The sequence below is a fragment of the Mixophyes fleayi genome, chromosome 10 (assembly GCF_038048845.1).
Source record: "Mixophyes fleayi isolate aMixFle1 chromosome 10, aMixFle1.hap1, whole genome shotgun sequence".
Taxonomy (NCBI): Eukaryota; Metazoa; Chordata; class Amphibia; order Anura; family Limnodynastidae; genus Mixophyes; species Mixophyes fleayi.
In genome coordinates this window covers 11,286,200-11,313,742 of record NC_134411.1, presented here as the reverse complement: position 1 = coordinate 11,313,742, position 27,543 = coordinate 11,286,200, and the positions used below count along the sequence as shown (strand labels likewise).

General features: G+C 36.0%; 1 protein-coding gene across 1 annotated transcript in view; it reads right to left on the bottom strand.

Annotated features, from left to right (window-relative positions):
- Positions 1-24,947, bottom strand: part of LOC142103722 (uncharacterized) — a 104,013-nt gene extending 79,066 nt beyond the window's left edge. The window contains exons 1-10 of the mRNA XM_075187862.1: positions 24,875-24,947; positions 20,826-20,870; positions 16,931-17,192; positions 16,716-16,833; positions 15,042-15,126; positions 14,245-14,351; positions 6,306-6,522; positions 4,759-4,884; positions 4,551-4,668; positions 3,314-3,452 (exon numbers count right to left, since the gene is read on the bottom strand). Coding sequence (XP_075043963.1) covers positions 3,314-3,452; positions 4,551-4,668; positions 4,759-4,884; positions 6,306-6,522; positions 14,245-14,351; positions 15,042-15,126; positions 16,716-16,833; positions 16,931-17,192; positions 20,826-20,870; positions 24,875-24,947 — 1,290 coding nt within the window. The remainder of the gene's footprint in view (positions 1-3,313; positions 3,453-4,550; positions 4,669-4,758; positions 4,885-6,305; positions 6,523-14,244; positions 14,352-15,041; positions 15,127-16,715; positions 16,834-16,930; positions 17,193-20,825; positions 20,871-24,874) is intronic.
- Positions 24,948-27,543: the final 2,596 nt, after the last annotated feature.

The following is a 27,543-nucleotide window of genomic DNA, read 5'->3' as shown; positions in this document are numbered from 1 at the left end:
TATTTTCTGGCCTGCTTGTCACTGTTCTAGCGAGCTACAGTTAGCCAGTTGAGGGTTGGAGTTAGTAGTTGGTCCCTACAGATGGCGGGCGTGCAATGACGGGATTTGCTTGGACGACTTTTGGAGGGTGCATCTGTCAGTGCATGATCAGCTCTACAGTGGTCATTATGTGGGCTTGCTCGCATTTCCTGGGGAGGGGCTCAATGTGTGTATCCGGATGCATGGCAGGTCATAAACGGTTCAGCGAAGTATTCATTTTGCAGCCTTTTAGTTCAACATAGGTTTTCACGAGTCCAGGGCTGTATTTAAATTTCTACAAATGATCCATGACATGGGACATGGCTTTATTATGTAGCTAACTCAAATGAACTAACAAACAATAAAAATGTTTAAAAAAGTTAAATATAGTAATCTAAAACATATACCGTCCTGGTGTGGGCTCTGAGTCACAAGTCTACATAAAGGTACTGTTTCTGACCTATTTTTACATTGGGGATTATTTCCCTTAACCACATGCTACTTGTATGGCACACTTCACTATCTAGCCTTAGTGATCTCCCACTCTGGGTTTGAGGGAAAGGATCTGCCATGATTAATGTAATGTAGATTGATCTTTTCCTCATAACATTTCCTGGGTCATTGGTGCTTATATACTGGCCTTTGCAGCTAGGGATCAGAATGTATAACTTTATTTTCATTGACACCATTACTTGATCTATTTATTCGATGCATCTCTCATTAATTTGGAAGGTGTTAGCAGGATTGCGCTAATGAGTCATGTCGTTGATATTAGTTCCCTAAATATGCGCATGGCGCCATGGCAATAAATAGTGTATATATGTTTCCTGTGCACAAATAGCACTTACAAAGGAGTGTTCTGATAGGTATATGGTATGTGTCACAAAGACTATCCTCTAATAAGCTATGCCTTTTCTTATTTTATAAATCGCCCTCATTTTTCTTTTATTGATACTATTGATGCACTCAGAGCAACTTTTTAAAGCCCTTTAGTTGGGTTTACAGCAGATTCATTAACTAATCCTGTTAGAGGGTACTGAAATATTAATCTTTGAAGAGCCTCTTTTGGTGGTAGTATTTTCTTCTTTATTAAGTTTCCACAACATACTTCTTGGAGAGCACTCAACTAGCTACACAAATTATTTTGTATTAATGTGTCTAAAGGTTAATTTTCAGACCTAAACTCCTCTGACACAGTGGGGTTTCTCCTTCGATTATACTCAGTTTTGGTAACATAGAGGGAGCAAGGGTGGTCATATTAAGGCCTATTTTACTGGCAATTGGTGCGTGCCAACTGGGTCTGGCAGGTTCATTCCGGTTGGCTACTAATGTTGTCCTATTGGCCTTTTTACCTATTTGGTGGCGGTAGACTTGTGGGTACCTGGGTTCAATGGTGGGCAGGTCGCTTTCAGATGTGCTACCCTGGGCATCATGCAAGCCATTAATGAACAGAGTGCGTCTTTCCCCTTGGCAACTAGCTTGCTGCGTTAGCTGTTTCAGTGAGGTTGCATTTTTTTATTTTAGCTTCTGGGCCGAGAGTAACCATCTTTGCTAGGCTTCACAAGTTGGTGGATGTGGCTCAACAATTTCTCCTCCTTCAACGGCCTTGCTGTTCGGTGTGTATGCGCCCAGTGCACCCTGACTGGGAAATGGTGCTAGGGGTGGCACTAGCATCATGTGCTAGGGGTGGCACATGATGTGTTTGACTATGTAATGTTTAGTGTCGCTTTGGTAATGTTGTTTCGGCACCTACTGGGTGAGCAAATTGATGGCCTTTTTTAGGTTGGCTCCATCCTCTGTCATGTTTACTAAGCATTTAATTGTTGCAAAAAAGACCAGAGAGCAGTGGGTCACTTTATTCCCTAGGAGGGATGGCTCGGTTTGCCTGGTTTACAGTTATCCCTGAGTTTGCTTTGTAATGGATCCTCCCGCCACCAGTCCGTCTTACCTGTTTACCGTTGCTTTTCAGCGAACACTGTGCTTAAGGGATATGGCTGGTGTGCTGTTTTGCAAGCATTCATTTTGGATTGGTGCAGCCACGTCTTCAGCTGTAGATGAGATTCCTTTGCCGATAAGGGTCTGATTTTTTCATGGGGTGGAGTATAGAGAAGTTTTGTGAGTGTAGGTTTGGGTGTGGTGGCGGACCTCTGTTCTCGAGGAACCAGTGTGGCTGGAAAACACTGTGCAGTTGGCAGCGAATGTTTTATGGGCGCACAATACATTGGTTTGGGGCATTCTAATCTTGTTTCCCCTAGAAGAGTTGGCTATAGTTTTGGTACAAGTACCGTGCTTCTGGGTCAGCTTGTGGTTGCGTTAAGCTAAATTGCAGAACCGCATAAAATATATAAAATTTTCTTGTAGCAATAAAAATAAAGCTGAACGAATTTTGGAAGAACATTTCATGTACAAAAACATAAATAAAGTAAATCATAAATAAATCAGTTATAAAAACTTCAATTATAAATGACTAGAAATGAATTGATTCATAGAAATATCATCTCACCACAAACACAACATTCACAAAAACAGTCACAAACAATAGTGAGGTGCTAGGGTAGTACATGTAAGGATCACAGTACATTTAATAAGATTACCTGCATACAATACATGCAGCTCAATAATATTACTGTTGTAATAAGCAACAACATTATGTTTTGTACTATAAAAAAAAACACCTCTAGAAGACATTGTGTGATAGTTATTAAAAATAAATCATGCTGTCATATTCTAGTAGAGTTAAGATAATGAAAAGTCTGATTGGTTGCTATGGACAATACCATCTTTTCTGAAGTTACCGATGCAACTGTCCCTTAGAATTGCCTTAGTGGGATTGATTATTAGGTACATTATTCAAAATCAGCTGTACAGACAATCAAGCACATGCATACAAATGATTGCTGATAAGGTATGGTGGCTCTTATTTATTAATTTCCATTATTGTAGCTATCCAACATTCCTATCTACCTTATGAGAGATAAAATAGTAAACTTAGCAGCATATTGAATGTATAGTTTCCGAAGTGCAGCATGAGCATCAATGACACACTGCAACACTATAATGGACAATCAATGGTGCATAATGATATATAATCTTCGTTTCTCAGCTTTGTAACAAAGTAACATCCAGAATCTCTTGAGGATGTAATTCACATCAAAGTATAAAGACACAGATGTTCATGAGCATAAGGAAAATATAATTCCTTTATCTATATACAATATTATGCTAATCATTCAGTATACCAGTATATGAAAAGTCCACTTTTCAAATTACTATAAGTGTTTCTTTGCTATATTACCTTTGCCAGCACATAAATACAGTCCCCATGGATGCTGTAACGGGACCCATCAAAGCTTGTAATGTGTGCTCCTCCTTCAACAGAGCAACTGCCTCTACAGGGCAACTCTTTACATGTCCACTTCCCTCTGGTGCATTTGCTAATAACAAAACAATGATACAACTTATACAGCATTCTGAAACAAGAATAACATTGTAAGGTCACATTCTATAGTGCAGTCATCACTTATAAATTGTGTAAGATGTGCACCAATCACTTTATGGCATTTTACCTGTACAGAATTTGTCAGCTGCTTTGCATACTCTTATAAACAGAATAAACTGATTAGGTTTAGCTGTAATAATAAAAAGGTAATTTAAAGAGACTGTACTGTTACTGTGGAATAAACTGAAGAGCACCCAGTTAGATTACTGTACAATATTAAATTTTTATTTTAAGTAACATTTTGTGGAAAATTCCACTTTTTGGTCAATTGTGCTCCAATGAAAAATTAAGAAAACTGTAAAGAATTATCGAAAATGGACTATGATAATTGAATTATTGTTACTATCATTACTATAATTACTATAATCATCATTATTATTATTCATTTACAAAGTGCCAACTTTTCCTCCTGACAGCATAGTATAATGAAGTCGGAATAGGGCATTGTAGTAATTACATAATTTTAACATTTACACAAACAACAAGAATGAGACGATAGGAAAGCGATTCAAGCTCCAAAGAGCTTAGAATCTAATTACTGAAAAAATATGAATGACCATTGTGATCATGGTCATTAGAATGAAAAAAAAGCATAGTAAACCACCAAAGATCATCATCATCATTTATTTATTTATGTAGCGCCACTAATTCCACAGCGCTGTACAGAGTATATTTGTCACTCAGTCTCTGTCCCTTTGGAGCTTACAGTCTAAATTCCTTAAAACACACACACACACACACACACACACACACTAGGGTCAATTTTGATAGCAGCCATTTAACCTACTAGTATGTTTTTGGAGTGTTGGAGGAAACTGAAACAACCAGAGGAAACCCACGCAAACATGGGAACATGCAAACTCCACACAGATAAGGCCATGTTTACGAATCTGATCCCTTATCCTTTTCATTATAGATAGAACACAAATCAATTATCACTTGGCACACACACTGTAGATACAACCAACAATTGTGTTGGTAGTAAGGTCTTGTACCATATACACTGCTATTATCATTCACAAAATGAACTCACCAAACTCGGCATGGGTTATCGTAGGAAGAGCCTGGAGCATAAGTCTCACTGTTATAGACACAGAAACATTCCTCTTGAGGAACACAGCCTGTGTTATTTATGTCATCAAGAACAGTCCCTAAGGAAAGAAATTTACATTGCAAGTTTCTGAAATATGGAATTTGAATTATGGAGAAGTTGAACTACATGAAATACAAGATCAAGTTACCTGGTGGGCAAAAACATCCATCTATGCCATGTTCATCACAAAGCATTGCCCTCTCTGTATTGGAACAAGTATTGGGACAGGGAGAGCCATGTTCTTGGTATACCATGTTAAAAGGACATGATTGAGCTAAAAGTACAAACAATAAAATGCAAAACATTGGTAAGCAGATACGGACTATAGACTTTTGTGCATCTTATCACCTAGTATGCAGGAAATATCACCTCACTTTTAGATTTCTAAAAAGTTCAATTAGATTTACAATTTGTAAATTATGATTTGTATGCAAGAAAATGTTTTAAAAAAAAAAACAACTCACTAGGCCTTCATCAGCAACTCCATCAACACAGTTATAGCTAAAAAGTTAGTTTTGTTCATGTTATTATTAGATTGCTAGCGATGCCTATTGTAACACTGTCTATGGTAATATAAACAACGATTGTCCTTGTAGACACATACATCATAGTCACTAATCTATCCCATTCCTTATCTGACATGTTATTGAATTGTAATCTGCTGTATTCTCCTATAATGCAGCATGCACAATTTATATTTCATATTTCCGGTTCCCATAAACAAGAAATTTAAGTCAATCATAAATTAATTTGCTTGAGTGTTTATGTTATATGTAATTAATTATTGCTATATAATGACTCTAAGGAATATTGTAGTCTTTTTCTTTATATTTAGTAAAAATTATTCAAGTGTATTGAAAATGCTGCAGTTATTCTTGTCACTGTCAAATGAATTTCTGTAGATTACACACTATTTACCTTCTCTGTAATTTGTAATCTTGTAAGGCACTGTGTATAAGTTAAAGGCATACGAAGTGAAAGAAAGAATGCTGGAACTCCATTGGTGCACTATACAGTCTCACAAAGTATAATTGTGTGTTTTAACATGTAAACCATTGCCTATCATTAAAATATAACTTTTATTAAATAGATTAATACAATTTATAAGCAGAGAAATCTGAAATAACACATGATTTAAAATGCTGAATGTGACTATTGATCTCTTTATTTTAATCTCTTGATGGATTTATAATTATCTTATTAATTCAATTGCAATAGAGGTGAATAATATGCTCCACTATTAGAAATAGATTCACAAAATTGTGATAATCTAAAGGTATATCTGGTATATGACCAAATCCTATTTCTTAAACAGTGAGCTTCTAACTACTTCTACCCCTAGTACTCAATGTCAGCACGTCAATAAAATTGAATTGCGATTCCTGCAACTATATTCTAAGTATAGGTGATGTCTAGTTAGCTGATCATTAGTTAAATATAGCATGACTGGAGTGAATTGCTAACTACCTATACAGTATCTAACTTTGGATTCGGACAGTATAAATCTATTCTATTGCTAACGATTATACTGAGGTTTTGTTTAATAGTCTATCTAATTGAGTACATTCATTAATTTTAGATAGGTTTACCTGATTCAAGCATAAATGAGTGCTATTGTTAGATTGTAATTCCCTTAAAATCTATTTGTGGACTGCATGCTATTTTTGTTTTTTTGGTTAGTTTTTCCCCACTTACGGCATAGTCCTGAGGTTCTCCAGTTTCCAGGAATGCCTCCAGAATGGGAACACTGACGTGAATATTCAGCAAAGGTGTTGCATAGACACAAAATGTGATTCTCAGCACTGCACTGACACAGGTCCTCCACACAAGCATCTATATAGTGCATAGGTTCTACAAGCGTGTTACAACTGGAGAAGGCTGCAGACGTCAGGATTTCCTTACATATTTCATTCTGTAACAAAGATGTCCATTTGTCCATGTGAATCAGGTGAATACTTTGCTCACAAACGGTACAAAACTAGTGCATAATAATATGTTAGTATTTCAGAAACTGATCATATACCTTTAAGTTGAAAATACCACCCTCTGCTCTGTCACTCCAGTTTGCTGCCTGGGTGTCATGCTTGACTCCTCTCTCTCCTTCACCTCCCACATTCAGTCCCTCTCCCATTCAAGCCACTTCCACCTTCGTTAAGTAACTTAAACTATCATCCGCTTTCTCATTATCTAATAACATAGAAACATAACAAGACTTTCTCCTCTCTGGCCTCTCTTACACCAGACACTACCCACTTCAATTCATCCTCAACCCTGCTGCCTGTCTTATTTTCTTCTCTTGCCACTCTACCTCTACCACCCCTCTCTGCCAGTAACTACACTGGCTCCCTGTACCCTACAGAATCCAGTTCAAGCTCTTTATCCTCTCCTAGAAAAGCCCTCAGCCACTCTTCTCTACATCTCCTAACTCATTTATACACCCACTACTTTCCACCCACTCAACTCTGCGAATGATCACTACCTCACCTCCCCACTGATTACCTCTTCCCACTACTTCCTTCAGGATTTCTTCTGCATTGCTCCGCATATGACTGTACTAAGCTATTAGCATCAGTACAGTCATATATACAACATGGGGATTTCCCACGGCTTTAGTTCAGGGCCTGAGTTCAGGCAGAGGGAAATCCACATGTTAGATATTGTTAGTACAGCCATATAAGAGGGGCATTCAACTGACCATGTTACTCGAGTAACATGAGCTACGCGGCCCACGCACTATTTCTGTTAGTATGGTAATTTTAACACCGATTTCTGCTTGTGGCTTTTTTTGCTAAGCCCAGAATAGATTTATTACAGATGAAGAGGATGCCATGCCTGGATATAGGTGAGCAATAAAGAGGGTGAATGAGGGTAGTGTAGGGGTGCTTTTGATTTTAAATAAAATCATTTTCAAACCTGTATGTGTGTGTAATTTGTTTATATCTTTCCCTGGTGCACTACAGGTCCCAACAGGTCCTGGGTGCCTGGAAATGCTTTAACTTGTAGTTCCCACAAGTGCCAGCTTGCCCTGACAGCCATGGGTATGCTGGTGCTTGTAGTACTACATGTGCCATTATGTTAATGGCAGCCAGGGCATGCTGGGACCTGTAGTGCACCACTGACAAAAAGTATTTATACCTTTATTTAATTAATTACCCCACATCTACCACCCCAGGGGTGTGGGAAGAGCCATAGTGATTTTCAGCATGGGGCTGGTAATACTTGGGGGGGTGGGTGGTTTACTGATCAGATCTCCTTAGGGAATTCAGCCCTTTACTAAATGGTCTAAGGCTTGTTTGGCATTATGGCATGGGGACCCCACGAGTTTCATCAGCCTAGGCTGGCAAAGCCTAGTGCTGGTTATGGTACATTTAGGGGAACTGCAGCTTTTGTCCCCCTGATTTTGTTAGCACCAGCCTAGACTGCAAGCACAAGGGTTGGTTAAGCTGTTTGAGGGGAGCAAACTGATTGTTTTTTAATTATTAAAATTAAGGGTGCACAACTTGCATACTTCTCTGATGTAGACATACGTGCAACTCGGAATCCTAAGTAAGTTACTGAATGCAATTTACACATACACTGTAAGTGTAAATTGTGTCCAACTCTACATGAGGCCCTATAGCTTTAGCCCCCCCCCCCCCCTAGGTCTATTGGATAAAGTTTAGCCGCATTCATGCTTCATTAGCTCATTGACTTTGGCTCACAGTAAAAAAATAAAGTAAAAATAAAAGTGAAATGAGTCACAATATTCCTCCCCTATATAATTTGTATCCTAGCCCCCTTCCTCTCCCCTTTAAATGTTTGTCTCCCTGAATCTAAGATAGATCATATCTTTGATTACTGCAAAAGTATTATCTTTCACTGCTAAGGATCTTAATAGCCCTCAGAAGTGATCTACACTTTAATTCTCCCTGAGACAAATGGCGGATGATATGATTTTGCAAGGAACTCATTTTATAGATCCAAATTGTGTTAGAAGAGTTACAACATTGTTTACAACACAAGTGATGCATGGCAATTATTATGGCAAACCATCTTCACTTTGGACCTGAAGAGGTGATCACTGACAAATATACTAGATATATTAATGTGTTCTCCTCCAGTTACTGTGGTCAATGTCTGTGCTCCAAATCAGAATCAATCCTGCTTTTTTGCTTCTTTAGATCAAAATATTTCAAAAAAAGAATAGGAAAGGTTGTTGTTGCAGGGGATTTTTTCAGTATATTAACCAACCTAAACACTCCCCCACTTTCTGTCTCCACAAGTGAATGAAGCTGGAGGAATCTGGTTACTCTCTCTCCCTCTAGCTCAGGACAATGCACTTTACTCTACAGTGCATGCTATCTATTCAAGAACGTATATAATATGTTTGGAGTCAGATTATGTACCAGTTCCAGTCGATTTAATTGGCTTTTCATCCTTTTCACCTATTTTTATGGTGTTTGATTGAATCTTTATTGATCTGTGGATTAAGCAGCAGCTAACACAATAGAGGAACATTTTTTACTAAATCAATCCTAGGTTATGAACAAAAAATTATCTCCTGTACTAAAGGGAAAAAAAGACCATACAATACAGAATCTGACTAGACAACTCCATAAGAAAATGCACATAAAACCACACATATTAAAGTAGACTGGGAAAAAATATAAAAGTGAGAGGAGAATTTAATATTTTGTTATCTGCATAAACATAGAAAAAAAAAAAAGAGATGAGGCGACTTGATCAAAAATATTATGAGAAAGAAGAGAAAGTACACAAATCATTGACCCATAAACTTAGATTCAAAACTGCCAAAAGAAATATACTTTCCATTTAAGATAATAGAGGAACTCTTTTAAATGATACTTCAAAAATGTTTAGGGATTTTGAAAAATTGTTAAAAAATCTATATTACTCTCCTAATAATGTATATTGGAAATGAAACTAAACCAAAATACCCATTGTCTCCTCTTATCTTCTCCAGAGCAATAGAACCTTTGGCAGAACTTATTAGAAGAAACAAGATATTGGTGTGGCAATGTGAAAGGTAAAGAACATCATCTATCCCTTTTTCCTGTTGATGTTGACCTAACCTTCTCCTCCCACACATATATCTCTCCATCTCTTATATGATGTATGTATATAGATCAGTGCTCTCACTGAGATAGGTGTAAGTAGAAATTATAAAGTTCCATTCTTATTTAGAATTCCATATAGTGATTTAAATGGGTAGAACAATGAAACATCTGTTTTGGAAAAGTACAATCTATTTGATTCTATCTATCTATCTATCTATCTTCTTTGGCTGATATCTAATATATAAATGCTTAGTGGCGTCTGTCTGTCTGTGTGTGTGTGGAAAAAAAAACAAGTTGCAGCGCCACCTGCTGGGCGGAGTTATACACTGACCTACTAAATTCTTAGTGTGTGTGGGGAAAAAAATTCAAAAAGGGCTGAAATTTGGTAGGGCTCAAACTCATTTTTGTGAGGTAATTTTACCTCATGAACACACATGTGTAGAGGCGTGCGTTAGTGTGTGTGTGTGTGTGGAAAAAACTATTTTCTCAGCAAGGACTCATCCAATTGACCTGAAATTTGGTATACTGACATTATTTGACAAAAAAATTAGAATAGTCAAGTCAGTTAACTTCCATCATCCCCCCTTCCCCCATGGGAGGGGTAGTAAAGGCTAAATTTACGAGTTGAGGGGTCAAACTCATTTTCGTGAGGTAATTTTACCTCATGAACACACATTAAAAAGGCCGCTTGCGTCGGGAAGTAACGCTCTTCCCCTGAGGAGGCCTGGGCTAGGTTCAAATGCATGACAAGAACCTTTTTAAGACCTTAAGTAGCTTGATTTGACTAGAATGCATGAGTATCATGCACGGGTTAACTTGTAATATATAATCAGACATATTTTTGTAGGCATTATCAATGTAAACAAATGTAACTAAATTAACAGATTTTTTTATAACCTATACTGGTATATGGAAAGAGGTCATTCTTCTTTTCTCTGCATCACTTTTTCAGTCCACCGATGGCACAGATGTTTAGGGTCTATACTGGTTAATCAGACAACTTGGGTTCACATCCCCAGAGCAGACTATTGGATTTGAACACTTATTATTTTTTAGGTCTATCACATTTTTTAATGATGCTTTTTTGTGAGTTTTATAAAATGTATGTGCTCCTCCTGTATCTATAACTGAAGAAACTCTATTAGGTAATGGATTTGTTCTGATATATAGTGAACATTTTTTGTATAGGGTATTAATCTCACATGTTGTTTTGCTTTTAAATATACAGGAGGGTCACTTGTTTGAATATATTTGATATATTTATTACTGTCTTTGTAGTTCTAGGTGTTGTTTTTTAAGAATATATTAAAGTTCAATTATATGATATCATAGAGATCCGATAGTGATTAGTGACACCTTGTGAGGTTATGTTCCACTGAGTTCTTACCAGGCTAATTCACGGGTGAAGTTAATAGTAAATATACTTCTGTTTTCGGTTGTTCAGAATTAAAAAGTAATTTATAATTCTTTGCATGTTGTAATATGTGTGATATTTTTAGATAAATAATTCTGTTTATGTTATGTTTTAATTGTAACTCTCCATATATGAGATTAGGGTGACATAATTTCCTCAGGTGTGTGTTTATAGGTGGTTATATCAATGTTAGATATCTTTGATAAAGTTATATCCTAAATGACGAAAAGTGCCAGTTCACCTTATATTCTGCACTCGTGACCAGGTTTAACAAGCTGGAATTTGTTATTTTTTGATCTTTGCTTCCTAACTATCTCTGCTATGTATGCAAAGAGGGACTTTGTCAAACCATTCGAGAGTTGTGCTGATTAACACGTGGATCATTATGGAGAAGTCCTGATCGGAAGCTGCTTTTTGTCTGTGTGGAATCCAAGAAGGAGAGATGTTCCCTAACAGTACTACTCCTGATCGGGTGAAATTGCTTTATATTTGCTCCCATAACACTTTGAAGTCTATGGGGTATATGTATCAAGCTGAGAGTTTTCCGACGGGTTTGAAAAGTGGAAATGTTGCCTATAGCAACCAATCAGATTCTAGCTATCATTTTGTGGAATGTACTAAATAAATGACAGCTAGAATCTGATTGGTTTTTCAAACCCGCTGGAAAACTCTCAGCTTGATACATTTACCCCTATATCTTTAACAGAGTCCCACACGAACAATGTTTGAATAGGATTAGAACTAAAATAGGAAGGATACATAGATTATTTATACAAATTGTTACCAATTAAGTGAACTGGCCACTCACTTTTGGATCGTATTCTAGTGATTTTTGATAACGCTCTGCACGAGACTTGGTCTGGTGCACTTGTCTGAGACTGCGTATTTGAAAAATCCCCCTCACTTTATATAATATCTGTCTGCTTCTAATAGACTAACCCATGTTTTACTGGATAATTATTATATAAAATTACTGATATTATAATCATCTGAGAGTTTTTATCATTATTGCCATTGCTCTTTATTGCTTATTGTGTATTGTTTTTAATTTTATGTTTATTAAATCTTACATTTTTATTCATATTAATATGTGCTTCGCAATAGCCGTGCTGAATATTTCTTATTAGTTATATAATAGTTTTTCAGTCTACCAGTGCAACTCTCTTTCTATTGTTACTATTTGGTTAATTCTCTAGGGATTGGCACTCCTAAGATTCCATACACTAGACCAGTGGATTCCAAACTTTTTTAGTTCAAGGCACCCTTAAGGTCTCCACGATTCTTTCAAGGCACCCCTAAGCCAAAATTATTACCAAGTAGTCCCCCACCTTGCTTACCACTGGTCCTGGCCGAGGCACCCCTGTGAGATCGCCGAGGTACCCCAGGGAGCCTAGGCACACAGTTTGGGAACCACTGCACTAGACTTTTTTTTTGACAATTTCAATGATATAGTTGACCCCTGGAGATAGTAAATATATCTCTTTCCAACCTATATAAAACCTTGGCTTCATATTCTGATGAATTTAAAATTAAATCTACGTGCATGGGACGAACATATTATCTCTTGGTCCATATGTACTGTGACTATTAGGAGGAATGTCCTCCCCAGATTATTGTATTTTTCCAAAAATTTCCAGTTCATTTACACAGAGAAATCAATAAGCAGATACAAAAATCTATTTAATCAGTTCAATCTAACCACCCAGATAAAGATGTTCCACTTTAATTAGATCTACCAATGGCATGGGTAGGGGAGTGACAGATAAGAAATAATATTATTATCCTACTAATCTGAGTCATATTCTGGCCTGATTCTCATCTGATTGGTATTTTGAGTAGTGTACAAATTGAAGCGTGATCTGAAGTTTATCTCTTTGACCTCATTTTGAACATCTTGAGACCTAATAGATATTTGGCTGATCTTAAGAACCTGCACTAAATTTCTCTGGAATAGTTGTAGCTGAAATTTGTCCTGACTACATGCTTGTGCCCCTTGAATCAACTTAGGGACAAAGCAATTTTCCCCTCTCATGCCTCTAGACATAACATAGCTTACTTATACAATATCTTCCATTCCAAGAAGAATGGGTGTTTACAGATACACTCATTTTTACATATAATCCCGAAGGGTCACCTATTCAGATCACTTACGCTGTTAGAGAAATAGTTTTTCATCTCCTTTGAGGAAGCGGGTTATTTCTATTATGTATCTATCTATCCATCCATCTATCGATGTAGATAGACACTATATATACACTAAGATGGAACTTTTAATGAAGGGTGAATGTAGGAAATCTTCCCCACTCTACAGTAGAGGACCATAATTGGACACAGGTAAAACAAAGCGTTACCAAATCTTCCACCTCATCATGAATTAAATAAAACTTATGCAAAGTTTACCAAGTTTACACAAGATGGCATATGGTATCGGTCACTTAAGAAAATGTACTTGTTTGCTTCACCTTTATGTTGGCAAGAAAGTGCCCAATTTGGTGGACATGTTCTAAAGTTAAAGGGAAAACTTGCAAAAATACATTAGCTTAACTCCCTGGTTTATGGCTCCCGGTCACTAATGTAAATAAATGTTAAGATAAACAAGCTTTTACAATTTCACATGTGACAAAATGTATGATCACAAAATTCTGTAAAAGACCTTTGCCATTTCCCATTCATGTGGTGAAGAACATAACTTGGTTTATATCATCTATGGAGAACCATTATTTAATTATGGGAAAAGGGGTACATTAAAATTCGGGTACCTTGGTTTTCTTGCAGCTCACTTTATTGAACTAACTTGTAGAGCCTCTTAGTATTTGAGTCACTTTATTCATTAAGTTTCAGCTGAACTATTGATTCTTGTTAGAAGAATAATTACATATAGATAATTGGAAGACAGGCCTAAATCTCTTACACTGATCCATCCTTTCGTTTCCCTTTGTATACCCTACCATACACTTTCCCCACCCATGCCCAATATGTACCTACCCATAAAATATTAAATGTTTCAACAAAGGACAAAAAGACCATTGGACCAAATATGTATCGTAGAATTGTGCATTCATTTACAATGTTGTGATGGTTAATCTGTGACATGTTTAGCATATTTTAACAATGTTTTATTGAAATAAAAACTTTTTTACCAAATAAAGTTTAAGGATTTTACCTTATCTGTGCATTTATTCGGTATAGAAGAGGTTACATCTGGGCAATCTTCCGTTGGACCATTCAATTTCTGCAAGTTTCCAAACTGCACTGGAGTAAGCTTGATATCTGAATATGGGAATATGTGTTGTTGTTCTTATTAGTAGTAATAGTAGTAGTAGTAGTAGTAGTATTTATATGGAACACTGACAGCTTTTAATCATGACCATACATGTGTTTTTTTCAAGGACTGCTATTCAAAAAAGAGTTGGAGAAATTGGCATCAGGGAGTATCTCTATGGCATTGTTTTGCATCAACAATAAATATAACCATCAAGACAGCACTTTTGAGGTTTTTTTTTATAAAAGACTTAAGAAAAGTTTAAGAGAAGTTCTGCTAATTTAGTTTTCAGTAACCATTTAATTAGAACATTTGGAAGTGCTTAATGGTTAAGATAGCTTTATATAAATGGAACATGTTATGGTTAAAATATTTAATTAAAATAAATAAATGATTACAGATCTTATGTAAATAATAGTTTTTGGAAACTGTTTTACTCCGCGCAAGCATACCAAACACTAGTTCTGAAACTAGTGCTTATTTGCATGATCACAAGTAAAAATGTGTAGTATATGCCAAAAACACCATTTGTGTCGAACTCAACAGGACTCCGTAGACTGCAATCTTTGTGACCTTATGTATAAATTCATCTACTAAAAACAATACTTTTCCATCCATTTCTGGAGTTCAATCAATAGCTGAAGAAATATTGTTTCTATAGCAAAATTTATTTTGAAATCTTGAAACAAAATTCTTACCATCCACTGTAAAACCCCCAACATCACTGAAATCACCGCACAGTCCACAGGTCTGGTTAGCGTATTTATTTTGGTTTAGTTCCAACTAAAATATAAAGATGTTTTAGAAGTAATATAAATTTAACAATTAAAAGCAACAACAATTTATATTTTTATGTTTATTTATTTCAAAGCTGAAATTTTGCAAACATATATATAACCTCCTCAACTCCCTGCTAGGATCACTAAGCGTAATGTCCCTTTAGCTCCTATTGTCTCTCAATACTCCCTCCCTCTAGAATGTAAGCTCATATGGGCAGGGTCTGTACTTTATAAGTATGATTTTGTGTTAGGAGCAAAGCAAAGAAAAGGAGCAAATTTGCACCTTGGCAAAACCATGTTGCATTAGAGGGGGAGGTAAATTTAAAATGTAGAGACAGATTTATAGTTGGGATATGGCATGTCATAAATCAACTTTAATTTCAATGTAAAAATAATGCTATCAAGTATTTGTGTGTTACATGAAAAAACAGCCAGTATTTAACTTATGTGCAAAATAATAAACTAATTAGCACCCCTTGCATTGTAAGATAGTTTGTCCAGGAGAAAACTTACTCCTTTTCTTTGCTTGCTCCTAACTCAAAATCAGGCCCTATGTTTCTTGTGCTCTGTACCCATGTACATATCATTATCTTTACGGTTTCCATGTATGTCATATTTGTACTACTATGTCAGACGCAATGGAGTCTATGGTGCCATACAAATAAGCGATTAGGGTATATTTACTAAACTGCAGGTTTGAAAAAGCAGAGATGTTGCCTATAGCAACCAATCATATTCTAGTTTTCATTTGTTTAGTACATTCTACAAAATGACAGCTAGACTCTGATTGGTTGCCATAGGCAACATCTCCACTTTTTACAACCGCAGTTAAGTAAACATAGCCCTTAGTGTTTAAATGAATGTGAACATAAAAAATTGATAACACTGTTTTTAGAGGACTACTAAACCTCAATAGTAAATGTGTTTTTATTGAATGAGCCTTTGTAAAATAAAATATACCACTGCCCCTATGGATGTGCATAGCTTCAGTCAGGAACCCCATGGTGGAAACACAGATTGTCCATTCCCAGTTTCTGTTTATTACACAGACGAGGGTGTGCTCACATGGGTAACAATGTCACTTGTGCTCCTTTCTACCAGTGTTCATGTCTAGATATTTCACAACGGAGGCATGCAAAACATTTAAATAATGAAAAAAATAATACTATTAATGCCTAGTTTTCTTTCAAGATAAAGATGTACAGTAGGTTAAAACAAAAATGAGTATAGCGTTCTATTCTATAATATAATAGTTAGCTAATTTATCACATTATACTTTACTGTGGTATTAGACTTGTTTGCAATGACAAGTTTGCCTCTGTATAAAAATATAACAACATTTTTATATTTGCGCTTAAAGAAATAGCATTCAGAGAGTCAATCCTTATATTTAAGATTAAACATGAATATATAATAAGTTGATTTTGCAGTTTCCAATTCATATATGGCTATGCATCTGTGAGAGTTCATGTTATCATGCTAATTTAACATTTCCATGCAAAGATTTATAAGGTAACATTCCGTATACAAAAATGGCCTAGTTTTCACTTTTTATGGTGAGTTTTTAAAAATACTTGATAAATCAGAAAATACCAGTAGACTGTCTTCTTCATTCCACATAAGGACAAGATCATTGGAGGCTTTAATCTTCACATTGTTGCCAATTTTGTCAATGTGAACCCTGGACTTTTCAACTGGCAAATCTGTAATCCTGCAAGAACAGATTGACCAATGGTCATCAAGTAGTGTGTTGTGTTTTGAGAAGCATATTAGTAGAAATCAATCAGTAAGGATAAGAAAGGACTTACAAGACCCCATCCATTGTAATGTTTTTGTTTAATATCTCCACCACCACTCCATCGATCATCGCGGTAACATGACTTATAACAGGGCCACTGTTTGTTACACTCCGTCTAATCTGAATGTTGAAGTCCTCATGGCTGCTCTTGCAATGGGAAGCAAATACATAATTGCAAGTCCCAGGGAAGTGGTATACATCTCCAGTAAATGTCTTGAAGTGGTAATTGCCCCATGTGCTGCAGACTTGACCACTATGACTTGCAAATTGTGCTGCAGGTCAGAAACAATGATAAGAATCAGTGAAAGACAAGGCAGAAGAGATTTATTTGTCACCCAAGAAAATAAAAAAAAACAGCTACCTCACTGCAAAAGTTGCTTGAGGGTTATTTATTTCTTCAAATGCACATTAAATTGAGTTGTATTGTATTTCTAAGTGCTAAAAGGAAGCCATCATGTAGTTTACAATATTATCTTAATTAAATTTAAAGAATATAGTATTGCTCTCCAGTTTCATTTGGATAATTCTGACACAAACTGCTAGAGAACTTGTGTCTTTGCAGTCATAATACAATAGTAACCTAATTTGGCACACTCTTGAATGTGGTTTTGGGCTTATTATGGTATTTATGCAGCCAATTTAATCTATTTAATTACATTTATTTATATTTAATCATTGCAGTGTATAAGCATTTAAATACATGTTTTATATTTAGATGTCTGCTAATATTTGTATTGATTGCTGTGTTTCCCCTAATCACTCACAATCACAGTCATAACAATATGCTATTGTGGCCTCTTGTGTTGCAATACAATGTCCACAAAAACACAGTGCAAAATGTTTAGGATTTGGGTCTTAAAAGAATTAATAGAAATTTTCGTGGACGAAGTCAGAGGTGTAGACTTGCTACAGGCTAGGGAATAGGTTATTAGTATTATTATTTTAATTATTATTATCTATTGATATAACACCACTAATTATGCAGCACTTAATTGATTAAGACTCTGAATTTCATGTATCATATAAGTAATGTGTGGTAATAGAAATTTACTTTGCTGCTATTGTAGCTCTTGAATCACCTAAAGGTCTGTAAATCATCCCAAGCACAGCACTGGGTCACAAACAACATCTAGACATGGACTCGCTCTTTAGCTTACATAGCTTAAATACAGGCAGAGAAGGTTTCCGCAGGTTTTTCCATTGACTGAGAATTACTTGAATACATGGTTGGCAATGCCATGATAGGGGTAGTTTTTACATTGGCTACATAGGGATATAATGGTGCCATAATAAGGTTTTCTTTGTACTGTATACATTGAGCTGAGCACCCTGAAGAAGAGCACAAATAAGTCAATCTGAGGCTCACTGTGATGTCTTTTCCTATGGACCTAAGTGAACATGTAATTTGAACCCTTAACTTTAGTTTCACTGCAGAGGGCCAGGACTACATTCCATTCATTACATTTGGTCTGCACTCTCATTTGCACCAGGGCAGAACTGATTTTTGTATATATTACACTGAAATATTCCACTTGACCAACATTGATAGAGGGCTATGCTAGGTTTCTAGGGAGCATTCAGAGAACCAGATTTACCTCATTAACCTAAAGTAGTTAGTTCCACTTTTCTGCAGGTGCCCTCTATGGATATTCTGCACAAGGTGGGGATTGTCTTTTTCCACATGCAGACTATCAAGCTTACTATGGCAATCCATACAATGATGCTGTAATGGGATGACGTAATTGTGGAGGGCCAAGCTTGAGCCATGCATAATGGCCACTCGCGTTCGACTGCTGACTGCGCACGACTGTCGCATTCACAGATTAAGATATGAACTGGCTGGAAGCCAACTAATATCATACAAACCGAGACCTTAGAGGGAGACGCCAAAGTATCTTGGTGGGAAAGTCTTTTTGGACATATAAGGACTAGAAGACAATGAATGTTGAACCATTAAGAGAAAGGGGGTTATGGACAGTTATGGACTAACTACTAAACTATCTAAATGGAAGATTTTTGTTATGGACCACCAGATATGACAAGATCTAATTTTTTTATGGACTCCAGTATGAGTGGTGCAAAATTATTTATTTTTATAGAATATTCCTTGGGAGAGGGGATACTTTTTCTACTATGGGTCTCTCTATTGGGTTTTTCCTGATATGTCGCCAATTGCATAGAGTTTTTGTTATCTCCTCCATAGTCAGTAAAAAGAGGACAATAAGAGTTGGAGATCATTAGGGTCCCTCTCTATCCCTTGTCCTGGATTCTTATCTGTCTGGACTTGACTGTACAATAACTTTCAAAGACTTTGCTAACCTTCAAACAGAAAAAACATTCAGATCTGATTTCTACTCTAAAATTCATATACAGAGGTTGTGAACAGACTTGGTTATAACTTAAAAAAGGACTCTGCTAAACTCAGAATAGAAAAATATTTGTTATGGAATTGAATTAATGACTATTTCATATTTCTGGTCTTTTATCCTATGGATTCCAAACAATAATTTTTCTGGACGTTAAAAAAGTTAAAGCTGATTTTCTACCTTTTCTGGACTTGTCATCCTAATTCCTAATATATATATATATAGTATTAATATCCTGCAATATAATATATTCTGTCTGCATTTCTATGTACTGTTTCTGCAATACTCATTCCATCTATTTCTATATATCTAATTCTGCAAACTGTTTAACTGTTTCTCAATGTGTTAACCTTGCCAACTATTTACTTTCTTAAGTAACACTATTTACACCACAACAAACTTTCCCTCCCCCATCTCCTTGACACTTCCTCTTGGAGGCACGCTCATGCACGTGTGTACTATTTCTCCTCAAACTCATCCTCTCTGTCCACATGCATCCTATTTACTTACACACACGCACGCACACACACACACATATGCAGACACACGCACATATGCAGATACACACACATAGAGCAAGGCCTGATAATACACTCATATACATTTTTTCTATCATTTACCATATAAACACTCATACATACATATACCCACACACACAAAAGAATCCCTGAATTTAAATACACAAAGGAGTAGTGATGAAATACAAAGTTAACATAGCAACAGCACTGGGTAACGCATTATAAGATTTCAACTGGAAACTCATTACTGAAATGGCTTAGTAAAATATATAACATAATGGGGTAAATGTATCATACTGTGCTTTTTTCAAGTCGCCGGAAATCGGCGAGATGACAGCTAAAATTTAAAGCAGCGCTGCCTTGTAAAGGGAAACTTCACTTAAATTTTAGCTGTCATCTCGCCGATTTCCGGCAACTTGTAAAAAGTGCAGTATGATACATTTACCCCCATGTCTGTTAAAACTATAATGTATAGTCAGTATTGTATGTAAGCATTTTATGTACTATATACTTAACGTCAAAGTTATCTTTGTAAAGTAACATATTTACCTTGCATTTATTTGAATGGTTAGATAACTGAAAGGATGTATGAATGGTTTGTTTACATTGATTGTGCAGTATAGTGGAAGGAATGATAGATTGGTATTTGTTTAGCAATTAATGGATTTCTAGTTGGGATGTGGTAGCATTATAACTAGGATTCCTTGTTTACGGTTGGAGGGGTACAAGGTGAATATTTAAAAAAGGTTGTATAAAACAATGCCTCTTAAGTACATCTGAGATGTCATGGGTGCATGGTATTCAACGTGACTAAAGTAGCGAAAAAGTTGTAAATGGCATCATATCCCTATATTTAATGAGATTATTTATTAATAAGATCAAAGGCATTGTATCATTATAATGGTAGAACTCACAGCATCCTATAGCAAATACTCCCCAAATATGCAGTAGTTTTACATATTCAAAATTCAACTGACACACAATCTAAAATGCCTTTTTCTCATATTCTTAGATTACTTACGTATTGGAGCCAGTGTTGGCATCATTGGTTTGAGCATAGCAAGACCTGAAACACAGTACGCACAAATGACAATAAAGTGCATTTTTCAAGAGTCACATTAATTTGCATGCAGCCTTCTCTATAAGCCGTGCAATCTGGATGTTAGTAAACAGCCTAATCGCATGAAAATTAGAGCTAAATGGACTGGATTGAATCGTGTTCAGGGGAAGGCTGGGCTGGGGGGAGGAGGGCATCTACTCATCGGGCCGGTCTCATAGTGGGCTACCGTGACCTGGATCACTGGCCATCTGCATTTTTTTTCCCTATAAAATGTTCCTAATAGGCTGCCAGCCCTCCCCTGATCGTGTTGCTTGCAATTCTGCAGAAAAGCTGCTAATTTTTTTTTATTTGCTCATTGAACAGCTTATAGAGAATGTTGATTTCTGGACGTTGCTTTCCTTATCCTGTATTGTACAGATGGACCCACAGTTAAGTGCATGTTACTTCACTGTATAGTTATAGTATGTCTCAGCTAAAAAAGTAAAAGTTTCAAATATGTTTCTAAAAGTTTCCTATATCTTGACAGAACCGGAGATATTTGGTATTCTAGTTGTAATTTATATACATCTGAGTGCAACTTATTTTTTGAAGGGAATTAAACATTTTAGACTGACTGAGGTTCACTGTCTTTGTCCCTAAATATACCTCTACACAGAAAGTATGCTGTGCAGTGAAATAATATCATCCACCATGATCACAGGGTTATCTCAAATAAATAAGTTCTAATTAGCTCCTTCAATTTTTGACATATGCATTTATTAAAGTTATTAGTAACTATTTTATAGAAGACATAAGCTATACATATGTAAATATCTATAATTTTGTAAAGATATAAGAATGTGTGTGTTTTATATATATATATATATATATATATATATATATATATATATATATATATATATATATATATATATATATAATATAATATACTTGAGGATGCAATCAATTCACAATAAGTATATCAAAGATCAAAAAGCTGTGCATAGTCCATAATTCAAAATACAGGATCCATAGTTGTTCAACAAACGAACAGACCAGCCCCAGCAACAAGAAAAATACAAAATTTAATAGAAAGATCCATCACAGTACTATGCCCTGCCCAACGATTGTTTCAGCTAGGTTGCTTTCATCAGGGGCAATGACTCCATATTCCTCCTTCCCTTAAATATCATTCAAGGGCTTCAATACTCAGCTGACCTAATCAAACATTAGCACTTAACTTTGAACATACCTGAATTACACTTAATCTACCTAATAAATACAAATAGTAACAATATAAAGAAACATACCTAAATTAGACATAATCTACCTAATAAATATTGACAATATAAAGGAACAGACATGGGGTAATGAATATTGTTTAAATATAATATCATATAGTTAAGTAGGCACCTGTGTATAAAAGATCAAGGCTCTGTTCATCTTAGCAACTACCAGCACAGCAATTAACCCTAAGAGTAACCTAATCAGAAAATCACTCATGTAGGCTATAACGAAACTTTTAACACTAAGTTAAGTGTCCATGATCCCAAAGCATAAAGTATAGCGATCTTGGGCCTGATTCATTAAGGTACCTAAATTAAGAAGTTTCTTATTTAAGTCTCCTGGACAAAACCATGTTACAATGTAAGGGGTGAAAAATAGTTTTCTGTTTTGCACATAAGTTAAATACTGACTGTTTATTCATGTAGCACACAAATACTTAATAGCTTATTTGTACACTGAAATTTAAAGTTGATATGTGTGTGTTACATAAAAAAAACAGTCAGTATTTAACTTATGTGCAAAACAGAAAACTAATTTTCACCACTTGCATTGTAATATGGTTTTGTCCAGGAGACTGAAATAAGAAGTTTCTCAAGTTAAGATCCTTAATGAATCAGGCCCCTTGTCTCAAGGTAAAATTCATAGCCCACAGTGGTCAGTTGGACACTTAACTTAGTGTTATAAGTTCCCATATAGCCTACATGAGTGATTAGAACTGACAAAATATATAAACTACAATACAGACTCACCTGTGAGAGCAAATTTGTGATTTATATACTCAAAGACCTGTGCAATTTACTCTACATCGGAAAAACATCCAGATTGCTTAAAGAGAGGCTGGCACAACTTAGGTCCTCCATAAAAAAAAAATTGCAATTACTTCTAAAATGGATGAGATTAAACATTTGCCTGTGGCCAAGAATTTTGTTGAGAAAGGACTTTCCATTCGGGACTTGAAGTGTTATCCTATAGATCATATCCCTCCACTAAGAAGAGGAGGAAATAAGGACAAATTACTACTACGGCTCGAATTGAGATGGATACATAAGCTCCAAACTCTTGCCCCCTTTGGACTCAATGAGGACTTTAAGTTAAGTTATTTTTTTTAGTTTATGTTATTTATTATTGTTCATATTGGGTATTTGAATATTAGAGTTTATTTTTTTATTTTATTTTTTATTATTTTTGTTATTATATATTTTTTATTATTATATTTTGTGTGAATATTTTATTTTTTGTATTTCTATATTGGTTGAGTTAAGTTTATTTCTTTTGGATTTGACACTTTTTTCTGTTGTGATATTTGTGAAGTTTGTAATGTTCACTGTTAATTTTTATCTCTGTCATTTTATAACTAGTATGTACTTGATTACTGCTACAGTCTGTCATTACTTGGCTCCTGTTGTTACTGCAACTTTGGTTGCTTGGATACACTAATTGAGAAAAGACCTTACCCCCACAGCTATCTGATTTGAATGCACCTTAATCCAGAAGGCTCTGATGTGACCTGTTTTCATCTGCATGGTGTTAACCACTCATTTACCAACTGACCACTGTGGGCTATGAATTTTACCTTGAGACAAGATCGCTATACTTTATGCTTTGGGATCTTGGACACTTAACTTAGTGTTATAAGTTCCGATATAGCCTACATGAGTGATTAGATATATTTTCTGATTAGGTTACTCTTAGGGTTAATTGCTATGTTTGTGGTTGCTAAGAGGAACGGAGCCTTGATCTTTTATACACAGGTGCCTACTTAACTATATGACATTATATTTAAACAATATTTATGACCTCATGTTTGTTCCTTTTATAGTGTCAATGTTTATTAGGCAGATTATGTGTAATTTAGGTTTCATCATCATCATCAGTTATTGATATAGTGCCATTAATTCCGCAGCGCTGTACAGAGAACTCACTCCCATCAGTCCCTGCCCCATTGGAGCTTACAGTCTAAATTCCCTAACATACACACACACACACACAGACAGACGAAGTACAATTTTGATAGCAGCCAATTAAACTACCTATGTTTCTTTATATTGTTAATATTTGTATTTATTAGGTGGAATGAGTGTAATTTAGGTATCGTTCAAAGTTAAGTGCAAATGTTTGATTAGGTCAGCGGAGTATTGAAGCCCTTGAATGATATTTAAGGGAAGCAGGAATATGGAGCCATAGACCCTGATGAAAGCAACCTAGCTGAAATGTTCGTTAAGCAGGTCATACTACTGTGATGTATCTATCTATTTTTTTCTATTAAATTTTGTATTTTTCTTACCGCTGGTGAGGTGCAGGTTTGTTTGTTGAACAACTATGGATCATATATATATATATATATATATATATATATATATATATATATTTACTTCAAAGGCATTGCATTTACAATTGTAACTATTAAATCACATCATTGGGATGATTGATTCAGCGGGTTAATCATAGTGTACTTTGTTCTAAATGATCATTTGGTGACAGAATTGTTCACCACCTTAGTGGCTGTAAGAATAAAATATGGATTTAGTATAGATAAAGCGGTCACTGCTTTTAAAAATAGTGCCACACATGCTTACTATACTTTTTAAGTAGTTGTTGAATATGCAAAAATTTTTTATTTTTTTTACAATGTGTGTATTATATTCATATTATATCTTCTGATACCAAATGAGCAATCCTTTGTCTTTGTGCCACTGGCATTATGTGACATAAAATTATCTATTAAAATAATTAGTAATGCTTACCAATTTGATTCCAGGAAGAGAAAACCCATATCAGGAGCCATAGCTTTGCTGGACCTTTAACAGAGAGTACCATATTTGCAAATACAAAGCTGAACTACCTTGCTAGCCCAACTTATATTGCCTAGAAATTGGCTGCATCCCAGGTTGCACTAATGGTACATCCCATTTCTCCAAATGTATCATGCCAACTAGCTGTTGCTAACTTTTAACCACTGAGTTCTTAAGGAAATAACATTCAGACAGTTATCCCTTACAATTGAGACTATAAACTAATATATAATAAGTTGATTTCACAGTCCCCAATTCATTTATGCATTCATTAAAATATACTTTATATAGCATGTGTCTTAATGTATTTAATAATCCCAATATAGAAGCCACAGAAAGGAATCTTCCCAGCTGCTTCTCAGCTTTTGTGGGGAAAATCCATTTTTTGGACCCAAGTATCATATGTTGCTCTTTCCTTCTAAAATGCTCTTTTGGGTTTGCATTTTAAATAGTATACATCCTGTATATTTTTATATATTAAACATTGTGCTATTTGTAAATGTATAGAGTGCACTGTATTTAATGACAATGTGCATTTAAAGCCGGTTGCGGGGTATGCAAGTCTATGAATAACAGAGGTTAAGTGTACCCCTATGGGAAATGAGTAAGTAAACCAATTGGTAGGTTCAGTGTATATCTATAAAAAAAAGTTTAGCAGTTATGTTGCAAACAATACATTGCTTTTTTGTTTTTGATTTTGTGCTGCATATAGGGACATTTTAGACATAATTGGGCATATGCGATAATATAATATGCAAAGTTATATTGCAGCATATGGGGCTGTATCATAAGTTTATAAGGGAGCATGTGAGCCTATAAAAGAGACAACTGAGTCCTATATTTATATTACCTACTTATATACTTAATATATGTCACAACATATATTAAGGCCCTGATGCATGTTCGGATATAAGTCCTTTTGCATGACATATGTTGTGTAAAACAGGTCTGTCAATGCTCAGAAACGGGCCTTGCGCCAATTAATACAAATGCATGCAATTAATGTCTGGACACAAATGACACTTACAACTGCCTTCGAATTGAAATGCGGAAATGAGGGTGGGAAGGGATGGACGGACATAGGCAATGTACAGTGAGGGCATGCCGATGCAGATGAAGCAGATTTAAGTCCATGGTTTATCTTAAGTGTGCTTGGTCTTAGATGTATCGCTTGCACCAGCTACAGGGTGAATGCCGATTGAAAATGATGACTGGCATGGCATAATCTTGTTTAGAAAAGTATACGTATGCATGCCACTAGATAGCACAGAACGTGTGTATGCAAGTTTGAGACTACAAAAACCCATTGTAAGTACAGCGCTCATTAAGAATATATTGATATATGTATTTAGTGTAAAAAAAAAAAAATTACACAAAGATTTTGCCCTGCTTCAACACAAACAACACACTATGGTTTTGGTTGTTCTTGATGCCCAATTAATATAAAACCAATTTTGATGTAATCATCTTCCTATTTTCTTTTCTTGCATTTTGAGAGATGATTTCTTTGTTGGTCATAAAGATATTTTGGACGGGAAGATGGCAATTCAGAACATGGCCGATCAGATTCAGAAGTTGATGCAGTTGCATTTTGAGTGCGTATGTTTCAAGCAACATGTTTACTTCTGTTGTTTAACCAACGATCCATTGTCGATTCTAACCAGAAAGAGGTGATTATCTCTCTTTATTTATATGTTGGTATTAACTTGGTAGGAAACATGATTTTATTCTTGTTGAAAAGTGTGCCTTTTTCTGGTCATAGACAGCATGCATTTTAAGAGGAGGTAGTGATCTGCAGCCCTCCAGCCAAAGGTGTTTTAAGAAATGCATGGACCTGTGTGCGACATTAGTCCTTGGGGCCCCCGCCCCTGAACAAAATGCAAATAAAAGTGCACACAGATTCAAGCTAAGCAAAAATCTATCTAATCCACTGAAATTGCTGCAAAGAAGAATAGACTCCAATGTTACCACAGAAAAGTTTCAGATACTGTAGAACTACAAGTACCATGTTAGCTACAGAAAATCTGTGGAAACCTGCAGCTCTCCAGAATGTGACAGGCCATTCTGATAATTCTAACCCCTCCATTCCTGGCACTATGGCTGGACTTGATATGTCACCTGAAAGGAGACACAGCACAAGTAACAGGCATGCACGCAGGGGGGGGTTTCATAGTCTCTGGAAACCCCTGTCCTGCCTGGTGTGCCTGATGTTTTTTTTCTATTTCTTTTTCCCCACCCGACGCGGGTGGAGGAGGAGGGGCGAGTGCGCCGGGGGGAAGGGGGTCAGACTAGAAGTGCTCACTTTACTTACTGTCTGAGCAGCGAGGAGGAATGCAGCAGAAGAACACCTAAAGGTAAGTGAGGAGTGCCGATGTCAGTGTTGTGTGCCTGTGTGTTGACAAGGGGGCTTGTGGCAGTGTAATGTGTGTGTGATGGCACAGGGGGCTTGTGCCAATATAGTGTGTGTGATGGCACAGGGGGCTTGCGGAAATATAGTGTATGTGATGGCACAGGGGGCTTGTGGCAACATAGTGTGTGTGATGGCACAGGGGGCTTGTGGCAATGTAGTGTGTGTGTGATGGCACAGGGGGCATGTGGCAGTGTAATGTGTGTGATGGCAT